The sequence below is a fragment of the Oncorhynchus masou genome, chromosome 32, assembly GCF_036934945.1.
Source record: "Oncorhynchus masou masou isolate Uvic2021 chromosome 32, UVic_Omas_1.1, whole genome shotgun sequence".
In the NCBI taxonomy this organism is placed as follows: Eukaryota; Metazoa; Chordata; class Actinopteri; order Salmoniformes; family Salmonidae; genus Oncorhynchus; species Oncorhynchus masou.
Genome location: NC_088243.1, coordinates 65,649,176 through 65,660,311, shown reverse-complemented (window position 1 = coordinate 65,660,311; position 11,136 = coordinate 65,649,176). Strand labels below are relative to the sequence as shown.

General features: G+C 41.7%; 1 protein-coding gene across 2 annotated transcripts in view; it reads left to right on the top strand.

The window, feature by feature from the left end:
• Positions 1–4,088: 4,088 nt before the first annotated feature.
• The window catches only part of LOC135526480 (alpha-1,3-mannosyl-glycoprotein 4-beta-N-acetylglucosaminyltransferase B), a 175,543-nt gene continuing 168,495 nt past the window's right edge, over positions 4,089–11,136 (top strand). Inside the window, exon 1 of one of the 2 annotated variants that reach the window (XM_064954881.1) lies at positions 4,089–4,376. In XM_064954881.1, the coding sequence (XP_064810953.1) occupies positions 4,280–4,376 (97 nt within the window). In that variant the 5' untranslated portion in view covers positions 4,089–4,279. The remainder of the gene's footprint in view (positions 4,377–11,136) is intronic. The other variant, XM_064954882.1, reaches the window with a different exon arrangement.

The window sequence follows — 11,136 nt, the reverse complement described above, 5'->3', positions numbered from 1 at the left end:
CTAACTAAATGACAACGCTCTGCTCTTTCTGTTGTTGTGCGCAAAAGGCTTCCAAGCTAATTGAAACAAATGGGCGGGACGCTAAAGGTGGAATGAAGTTGGAGGCCGAGGTATGACAAGGCACTTTCCGTACCGGAATTCCCCGCGTGAGATCAGTGTTGGTCGACACTAGCTCGAACTGTTTCAGTCACTTCAAACATTGACCTTGATTTGCCTAGTTGAATAAAATAAAAAATACACATTGAATGTGATGATATTTGAAGACGGGCTTTACCGATATTGAAGAGGGGCTTGTAATTGAAGCCTGATTTTCTCGGTTAAAAAAATTCCCATAGCCTCGATCTATTCTATTACTATTTTATTATTAGTCTTAATAGCACTAGGCATACAGTAGTGAGAGAGACAGATTCCATTAGTTCACGAGTTACCTACTTCTGTATAGCAGAATTCTAAGTTATAGGGGTATAGGCTAATACAAAGTCCATAATACACCTACATCACCATGCACCTTGTTTTAGTGCCTATAGACATATACGAAAGACTGTGTCCTAGCCTTGTTGGTCTACTTTGACTAAGCATTCTTGCAGTCATCATGAGTGAAACATGTTGGTTCCATGGCCTTAAACAAGACATGAGATACAATATGTTTCATAATAGGTCACTTTATTTATTATTTTTCAATATACAGTACCAGTCAAAAGTTTGGACACACCTACTCATGAAAGGGTTTTTCTTTATGTTTTACTATTATTCTACATTGTAGAATAATAGTGAATACATCAACACTATAAAATAACACATATGGAATCATGTAGTAACCAAAAAAAAGTGTTAAGCGAATCAAAATATATTTTATATTTGAGATTCTTCAAAGTAGCCACCCTTTGCCTTGATGACAGCTTTGCACACTCTTGGCATTCTCTCAACCAGCTTCATGAGGTAGTCACCTGGAATGCATTTCAATAAACAGGTGTGCCTTGTTAAAAGTTAATTTGTGGATTTTCTTTCCTTCTTAATGCGTTTGGGCCCATCAGTTGTGTTGTGACAGAGTAGGGGTGGTATATAAAGGATAGCCCTATTTGGTAAAATACCAAGTCCACATTATTGCAAGAACAGCTCAAATAAGCAAAGACGAACAACAGTCCATCATTCCTTTAAGACATGAAGGTCAGTCAATCCGGAAAATTTCAACAACTTTGAAAGCTTCTTCAAGTGCGGTCGCAAAAACCATCAAGCGGTATGATAAAACTGGCCCTCACGAGTTCTGCAACAGGAAAGTAAGAGCCAGAGTTACCGCTGCTGCAGAGGTTAAGTTACTTAGAGTTACCAGCCTCAGAAATTGCAGCCCAAATAAATGCTTCACAGAGTTCAAGTAACAGACACATCTCAACATCAACTATTCAGAGTAGATGGAGTGAATCAGGCCTTCATGGTCGAATTGCTGCTGCTGCTGCAAAAAAAAAACACTAATAAAGGACACCAATAAGAAGAAAAGACTCGCTTGGGCCATGTCTTTGTGAGACATATAGTAGGTGAACGGATGATCTCTGCATGTGTTGTTCCCACCATGAAGCATGGAGGTGTGGTGGTGCTTTGCTGGTGGCACTGTCATTGCTTTATTTAGAATTCAAGGCACCCTTAACCAGCATGGCTACCACAGCATTCTGCAGTGATACGCCATCCCATCTGGTTTGCTCTTAATGGGACTATCATTTGTTTTTCAACAGGACAATGACCCAACACACCTTCAGGCTGTATAAGAGCTATTTGACCAAGGAGAGTGATGGAGTGCTGCATCATATGACCTGGCCTCCACAATCACCCGACCTCAATCCAATTGAGATGGTTTGAGATGAGTTGGACCACAGAGTGAAGCAAAAGCAGCCAACAAGTGCTCAGCATATGTGGGAACTCCTTCAAGACTGTTGGAAAAGCTTTCCAGGTGAAGCTGGTTGAGAGAATGCCAGGAGAGTGCAAAGATGTCATCAAGGCAAACAGTGGCTACTTTGAAGACTCTAAAATATCAAATATTTTTTTATTTGTTTAACTTTTTTTTTTTGGTTACTACATGATTCTATATGTGTTATTTCATAGTTTTGTCTTCACTATTATGTCTTCACTATTATTTTACAATTTAGAAAATAGTAAAAATGAAGAAAAACCCTTGAATGAGTAGGTGTGTCCAAACTTTTGACTGGTACTGTATCTACCAAAATTAAATTCAATATATCTACCAAAATCAATTTCAATATATCTACCAAAATCATCTCGGTTACACACACTTGTATTCGTTTGTTATTCATTATTGTGCAGTAGCCTAGCCTATACGAAAATTATGAAATTTTATCATTTACACCTTCGAGGTGATACATTGCATTAGGCAATGTTCGATGCAAACTCAATCAGAAAATATGCAACCAACGTGAAGCGTCTGATGAAAGCTGTATGAAATAGCGTTACTTTTTGTCTCATCCTGCTTTACTGCCTCTTAGTGGTGCTCCGTCACCTGATTCTGACGCATAGGCCCCATGACCGCTTTATCAAACAGTATATTTTTTTCCCCGGCGAGTTTGGTAATCCGTAGAACGCGCACGATGCTTCTAGAAACAGATGTTTTTTATAACTAGATCAAATTTGTTTGTGGGTGTATTACTATGTTGTCATAATAATTCGTGGATCTCAACAGTCAAATCCCTGGATTATGACTGAATTCGTTTTTTTGTTGTGCTTTTATAAATTATTGTTGTTACTCTGTGTCCGATTAATCTATCATTGTTGCCATAAAGCTTGAATGACCATGTTCATAGGCTAATTTAAGGTTATCCCATGTTTATCTTGATGAGTAATTGTCACTTTAGCAATAATGGTAGGGAAAAGGCGCAAGGTCATGGCTATAAGGGATTCTCCTAACCTGCTACGTTAACTATTCTAACCTTCTGTGTAAATTATCCAACCCTGCTGCTACGAAAAGTCAAATCAGACAAAAAATGTAATCCGTCTAGTCAAAACCAAGACGTACGTAAAGTAGTAAATGAGCCACGTGTAAAGTTTTTATTTCACCGCTAGGTGATAGCATTTCTCCACGAACCATGTGCCTAGTCTACTACATGGTGCAAGGCAGGGACCTATTCAAATTTGAAGATATTCCTGAGAAGTTCCTGCACATCTTGTTGTAGTTTTGCCTTCTTTTCCTGGCAAATTATTTATGTTAAAAATGGTATTGTCTGTCACTTACATTTTTTAAATTTAGGAGACCCTCTTATCCAGAGCAGGTAGCCTAGCGGTTAGAGCGTTGGACCGAAAGCTGACAGGGTAAACATCTGGCGTTCTGCCCCTGAACAAGGAAGTTAAACCCACTGTTTCTAGGCTGTCATTGAAAATAAGAATTTGTTCGTATCTGACTTGCCTAGTTAAGTAAAAATAGTTTGAAAAATATGTTTTCTTTAAGACAAAAATATGTTTTGTAAGATAGACTACCTGTTTATTGTTTTTCAATTCGACAGTAGTAGTGAGTATGTTTGCAGCTTGTTTGCAGAGCGACTGACATCTGTAAAGTTTGCGCAATGGTTTGTTAATTTGGCTAATTAGTGCAGCCTATAAAACATTTATGTTCTGGCCAAATGTGGAGAGAAATGCACTGCTCATTCGGACCCCAAATTTGAATTAGGTTTATTATTCAACGAAAAGGTGTTTAATTGACAGCCCGCTTCTAGGTAGGCTAAATAACCCATATGGATTTGGGCACATGGTTTGCCTTTCCACGTTATAGCAGAAGTCAAATGAAATTTAAAGCACTGTCAAATGTTTCAGCCAAGTGAGGCTATTTCATTCTTGCCTCTTGGTGCTGCACTTGCGATCCACTTGCATGTCAGGCTCGGTATCCGAATGGATGAAGAAGCACTTGTAGGCTACCTCGGCCTACGTCATTAAATTAAATGAGCGGAACATGAACATCAACCTGGAGCTGCTGCCTTTCACATTTCCCAACGCCCACTTGCAACACTGTATGGTATCTCTTTAACCACTCCGCTCTGACTCGAGGAGAGAGAGAAAAATACCCCCCCCCCCCCCCTTTTCTGGCAACCCTTCCTGGTGAGCATTGCATGCTTGTGCGACTGAGTAGTCTACCCGAGAGCAGAGCGCCGCGCAATAACAAACCCAGTCCTCCGCTCCGACTGCCAGGCGTAAAGAGGCATTTATCTCCTGGAAGCACCGCAAACGAGCAGAGAGAGCCCAGATACCCCGCAATCGGTTCGGACATGAGCCCGGGGATCCGGAGATGAGGCTCCGAAATGGCACCTTCCTAACGGTCGTATTGTTTGGTCTATGCGGACTCATTTCGCTCTCCTGGTACACGGCATTCAGCAATTCCAAAGGTAAGGTAGCCGCTATAACGCACCACGCGGCGGGGGTGGCTTGAGGCGTCTGCTATGGGAGACCCGAGCCTACACAAAATATAGGTCTGATATCGTGTAGCGTTCACTTGCGTTTGTGTGTTTGGAAATAAGCTGCTGGTGTTGGTGTGTGATATTGGCATGTTGTTATCCTTTGACCGTGAATAATAGGATCGAGTTTTCACCGGGTGGTACGGTCAGACCCTCTACCTTTGTCACGCATTTTCCTTGCAGCTTTTGCTTACATTGAGCAGGTTATGTTGATAAATACATAATTCTAAAGGCCCCCAGGACGAGCGTTTTTATATTCATCAGCCTGCGCTTGCAGAGTGATATCTGGTATATTTCCCACTGTATAAACACAGCGTTGACATTATGAATCCGATTGCGCAAATGCGCATCTCAGGCATCTTGATTGAAACAAAGTAGCTGTAGATTATTCATGCTGATCCAATGTTTCTGTGTAGCTCTGGCTTTTAGAAAGGGTTCTCCCTGCAGACGTTTGCAACATTCGGCTACTTCAGCATCTAACGTTCTGGAATCGAATTGACTGGTGGTTGAACTTGCACAATTCTACCTCTGCAACCTGCAAGGTGGCTGTGGATTGTGCATGCATGGATGGATTTTTTCCCCCTTTGTACATTTTATAGAGCTTTGTGGGCTTTGAAGTTGTTGTGCAAGGGGACGTGCCCTTCCTAGGTTGATACTTCCCTCAAAGTGCTGGCTGTTATAGTTATTGACAGTTCACACACATGTCTTTCATGCACCCCCCATGGCTTTGACAGCCTTACACTCCCCTTTGGTCCCTGCCAAATGTTCTCTACACTGAGAGGCTATAACAAACAAAATCACAACTATGTATGCATTCCTCTTCAGCGATTATTAGTCATCGAAATCTGCATAGAAGTACCTTGATAAAGTCTGTTCAACTAAATAGGGACGTGAAAGCCACTGTCTCTCACAATGTTGTTGGGAACTTTAATGTATGATGTCATGATTATCTGTTTTTGTAATGATGAAAAATGTCTTGTAAAAATGTTGAAGAAAAAAAGAAAACATGTCACGAGGCCAATTCCCATAAGATTAGTACGATAGATCTGAAATCCAGCCGTTTCTCCCTGTTATAGTGCGGTGGCAAAATTCCCCGGACGTTGGTGCCACATTTCAGAGAAATCTGATAGGGTAATGACTCATGTCTATTTCTAGTTGGTTTCCCTCCAATGGAATCAACCCTTTAAAAAGCTTGAGATTATGCTTCTCGGGAGCTAACACATCATTCGCACCATAGTGGAAGTGCACCTGCACTGTGTTTACACCTGAGCTCTAGCTGGATGCAGGTTCATTTTTCATTCTGCTCGAGCCCTCCACACAAAGATGAATGTTTTCATGCCAAACACATACTGGGGAATGTTTCTAGACACACTGCACATTTACCTTCCCAAATTGCCAGTTATTATGTAATAATAGCAGTCATAATATAACAGTTAGATAATTGATCCTGGGGGTGAAGAGAGTGAAGCATAGACTATAATGTGATGAAAGATGCATTCTGAAATCAATCAACTCCAACAAATTCCCTGTGTCATATCAAAATAATGACATACCTTCCCCAACAACCCTTCGATCATAAGGGGCAGGCAAAGAGTGGGAAGGTTGTGTGTGCAGTGTAGCTTATTAAGACTGTTAACATGCCTTATATTCTTAGTTAATTGTGGAGAAACTGCATCTCCTCCCTTCCTCTCTGCCCCCCCACCCCATGTTTCCTGTCAAGATATCATGCTCCTCATTATCACCAAGGTTTCCTGTGGAAGGCCATATTTATGTCTCGTGCATCCTGTCTACAGTCATGTGTTGTTGACTGGGTTATGTGACTGAAATTGACTCCTGGACTGATGGCAATTAACTTGGGAGCGAAACAGGGAGAGATTGCACCGCTGTGTGTGTCAGTAAGTGTCTCGATGCGCCCCTCAGAGCCAGCCAGCACTTGGGCAAATTAATTCAGTCAAGCAAACAGCTAAACATGATTTCAGAAGCTTGTTTGATACATTTATTCCGCTGAGGGCTGTTTCAATCTATCTGTGCTTGCCGATTAACACTGCACTGAACCTTGCCACTCGTCACATATCAATTTAATATCAACAGTGTCAAATAAGTCAATGTTTCCCAGGAATGAATGACTGGATTGAATAAGAAATTATTATTGATTACAATTATTGATACACAAATGCAGGTCAGTGAGTAAGTGAACAAATTATGTAATGGGTGGAAGAATGACTGAACATGAAGACACAGGTTTCTCTATATACAACCCTAAACTAATTCACTACATCTGAATTCTCATGGGCAGACCTTTATCTTAAGCTTTTTCTTTTTGAAACACTAATTCTCTGTTTAGTTCCTCAAAGTGACTTTCTCTCTGATGCGACTTGGCCTACGGAATTCCCTGGAGCACGATGACTCTTGGGAGATGTGAAAGTTGGTTTGTCACTGATAGGCCAACACACACACACAAACACACAGTCTTGTACAACTAACCTTGTGGGGACACACAATTCAGTCCCATTCAAAATCCTCTTTTCCCTAACCCAGACCTTAACCCTAAAACCAACCCTATCTCCTAACCCTTAACTTAATTCCAATCCTAACACTAATTCTAACCTTAATTGTGGTGTGGTGTGTAGGGACAAATGCTTGCTGCCTGCTAGACCTTTTTTTGCTCTCTCATGCTCTGTTTCACTTTTGATTGAGCTTTTGTTGTGGTTTTGTATAGGCTATTCTAATGTGGTCTCCAAACAGAATGTTGTAGAAAACAGAGACTGGTCTTATCAGGTAGCTCACCAATCAGTGTCGTTTTCCAAGCTGTAGTACACCCATAATGTGTGCTCTGTGGATATTCATACTTGTCTTTGTCCACGCTTCAGTACACAAAGAAGAGTGGTGATTCTGAGAGCAATGGAACTTTGGATTGATCCTTTGTTCTTTTGTCCTCTACTCTTTCTCTCCCTCATTCCAGTGGGATGCGTAGGGGCAGGTATCATGTTGCTCTGTATGTCTGAGGAAACATTGATAGTCCTCCACTGGGTTCAGAAGTCCCACACCGAGACCATGGCTAGATATGAGGGGAAACATGAGCCTGTGTGTGTGGACACAAACACCACCAGCAGGGAGAGACCGGGGTCTTCTTTTGGGAAACTGGGTAACCCAAGGATGTTGGTCATTTTCATCAATACTGGGACAACGGCTTGCTAAAGAGCTTTGTGTGTGTGTGTGTGTGTGTGTGTGTGTTAGCGAGCTTCCAAATAAAAATGCCTTTGATACAGCATCCTATCTTTCAAGTATTCAGTGTGGGTTCATGTGTTAGAAGTTCTTTGAAGAAAAATAATTATTGAATGAAAAGAGAGGAAAAAACACCTGTTGTAGAGGAGAACTAGACTGTTCTTTTGTGTGGGATGTTAAGGTGAACACGCAAATCAGTGGATGGTGGATCAGGTAGCATCTAGTTAAATGTTTCAATAAATGCGTGTCGGAAAGCAGTTGTAAATGGTTAAATATAATGCAAAGGTGAGAGGATGACTATTGCCAAACATGACTAATGACAGGGTCTGGTCTCCAAGGAGACCAACCACAGGTCTTTACAATAAGGGGTAGAACTGCATTTTCTGTTGCATGTTTGGTGAGAGAACAGATGCTGGTGAGGTAGGCTTTGTGTTCTCTAGTCTAGGAGTCACGTGAAGGTTGATCTTGTGGGTTCAAGCATACAGTGTAAATGTACAACTTTCTATCTCCTTCATAACGACCTGCAATGGTCTTACACACTCAATCACAAACACGTCTTACACTTTGTCTGTGTTTGTCTTACCACACATAAGTGGCATTATTTACTGACAACGCTGGCAAGGATGTAGTTGGCAGCAGCTGGCACAACCAGCATGCCCTCTGCCCTGCCCCTAATCCACAGCCTGCCCACAGCAGGGCACAGAGAGCCAGACAAGGGGGGGAAGGGACCTGTATACAAAATGTATGTGTGTGTGTACTGAATGGCTAGTATCACCCTCATGTCAGTCCATGCCTCATTTATTTCCACTACCTCTAGTGAGCGCGCTAAAATTCACACTAGGGAGCTTGACTGTGAATATTGCTGTCCCAAGAGTTGTATATCTTACTGTATTGACTTGGAAGTAGAATGCTGTCCCATGAGTTGTAGATCCTACTGTTTTGACTTAGAAGCAAGTTAGAGTGAATTCTACCCTTTGGTAGGTTGTCCAGGTTTTGGTTTTGCCACACACTGCCACACTCACAGTTGCTCTTCCCCTGTCAAACAGCCCAAAGGCGTGTGTGTGTGTGTGTGTGTGTGTGTGTCAGCCATCCATGTCCCCAACCCCTGACTTGTATGCAAACTGAGGTAACCTTGACAATAACTCTGGCCTTGCGGGGGTGGGTGGCCTTATACAAACACACACACACACACACACACAGAGAGAGAGAGTCTGACGCTGGGGGCCGTTGTCATGAGGCTAGCCATAAAAGCATGCCCTATGAATGGGTTTAAACTACACGCAGTGCAGAGTAAGAGGGGGGGAACCAAGTAAGAGGAAATGGTTTATGTTTTGTCTGAGTATTTATCTGAAGATTAAATCTACTGAGCATTTCCTTTGTGCATCAATTGTATCTATGTTTACTTTGTGTATTTGAGCACTAAACTGTCTTATTTCCGGCAATGCATCAAGGGGAGATTTCCGACCAGGGTAAATGGAAAGTACTTTAGAAAGTATTCATGTCCATTAACATATTCCAAGTTTTTTTGTTAGCCTAAATAAAACATTTATTAAATCATTTTTCTCTCCCTTCTACACACAATACCCCATAATGACAAAGTGAAAACATGTTTAGTAATGTTTGCTAATTTATTATATTAAATATTAATTTACATACAGTACCAGTCAAAAGTTTGGACACACCTACTCATTCAAATTGAATCAAATCGAATGTTATTTGTCACATGCGCCAAGTACAACCGGTGTAGACCTTACAGTGAATGCTTACTTACAAGCTCTTAACCAACAATGCAGTTTTAAGAAAAATAAGTGTTAAATAAAATAAAAAATAGGTTAAAAATAACATAGTTGAAGAGCAGCAGTAAAATAACAGTAGCGAGGCTATATACAGGGGGTACCGGTACAGAGTCAATGTGCAGGGGCACAGGTTAGTTGAAGTAATCTGTGCATGTAGGTAGAGTTACAGTGACTATGCATTGATGGTAACCAGAGAGTAGCAGCAGCGTAAAAGAGGGGGTGGGGGGTCTTATGGCTTGGGGGTAGAAGGTGTTAAGAAGCCTTTTGAACCTAGACTTGGCGCTCCGGTACTGCTTGCTGTGCAGTAGCAGAGACAACGGTCTATGACTATTGTGGCAGGAGTCTTTGACCATTTTTAGGGCCTTCCTCTGACACTACCTGGTATAGAGGTCCTGGATGGCAGGAAGCTTGGCCCCAGTGATGTACTGGGCCGTACGCACTACCCTCTGTAATGCCTTGCGGCTGCGATGCAACCAGTCAGGGATTTTCAAGGGTTTTTCTTTGTTTTTACTATTTTCTACATTGTAGAATAATAGTGAAGACATCTAAACTATGAAATAACACACATGGAATAATGTAGTAACCAAAAAAGTGTTAAACAAATCAAAATATATTTTTGATTCTTCAAAGTAGCCACTCTTTGCCTTGATGACAGCTTTACACACTCTTGCATTCTCTCAATCAGCTTCACCTGGAATGCTTTTTCAACAGTATTGAAGGAGTTCCCACATATGCTGAGCAATTGTTGGCCGCTTTTGCTTCACTCTGCAGTCCAACTCATCCAAAACCATCTTAATTGGGTTGAGGTCGGGTGATTGTGGTGGCTAGGTCATCTGATGTAGCACGCCATCACTCTCCTTCTTGGTCAAATAGCCCTTACACAGCCTGGAGGTGTGTTGCGTCATTGTCCTGTTGAAAAAAAAGAAATGATAGTCCCACTAAGCGCAAACCAGATGGGGTGGCGTATCGCTGCAGAATGCTGTGGTAGCCATGCTGGTTAAGTGTGCCTTGAATTCTAAAATTCTAAATAAATCACAGACAGTGTCACCACCAAAGCACCACCACACCATCACACCTCCTCCTCCATGCTTCACAGTGGGAACCACACATGTGGAGATAATCTGTTCACCTACTCTGCGTCTCACAAAGACATGGCGGGTGGAACCAAAAATTTCAAATTTGTACTCATCAGACCAAAGGACAAATTTCCACCAGTTTAATGTTCATTGCTTGTGTTTCTTGACCAAATCAAGTCTCTTGTTCTTATTGGTGTCCTTTAGTACTGGTTTCTTTGCAGCAATTCGACCGTGAAGGCCCGGTTCACGCAGTCCCCTCCGAACAGTAGATGTTGAGATGTGTCTGTTACTTGAACTCTGAAGCAATTATTTGGGCAGTAATTTCTGAGGCTGGTAACTCTAATGAACTTATCCTCTGCAGCAGAGGTAACTGGGTCTTCCTTTCCTATGGCAGTCCTCATGAGAGTCAGTTTCATCATTCAGCTTGATGGTTTTTGCGACTGCACATGAAGAAACTTTCAAAGTTCTTGACATTTTCCAGATTGACTGACCTTCATGTCCTAAAGTAATGATGGACTCTCATTTCTCTTTGGTTATTTGAGCTGTTCTTGCCATAATATGGACTTGGTCTTTTACCAAATAGGGTTATCTTCT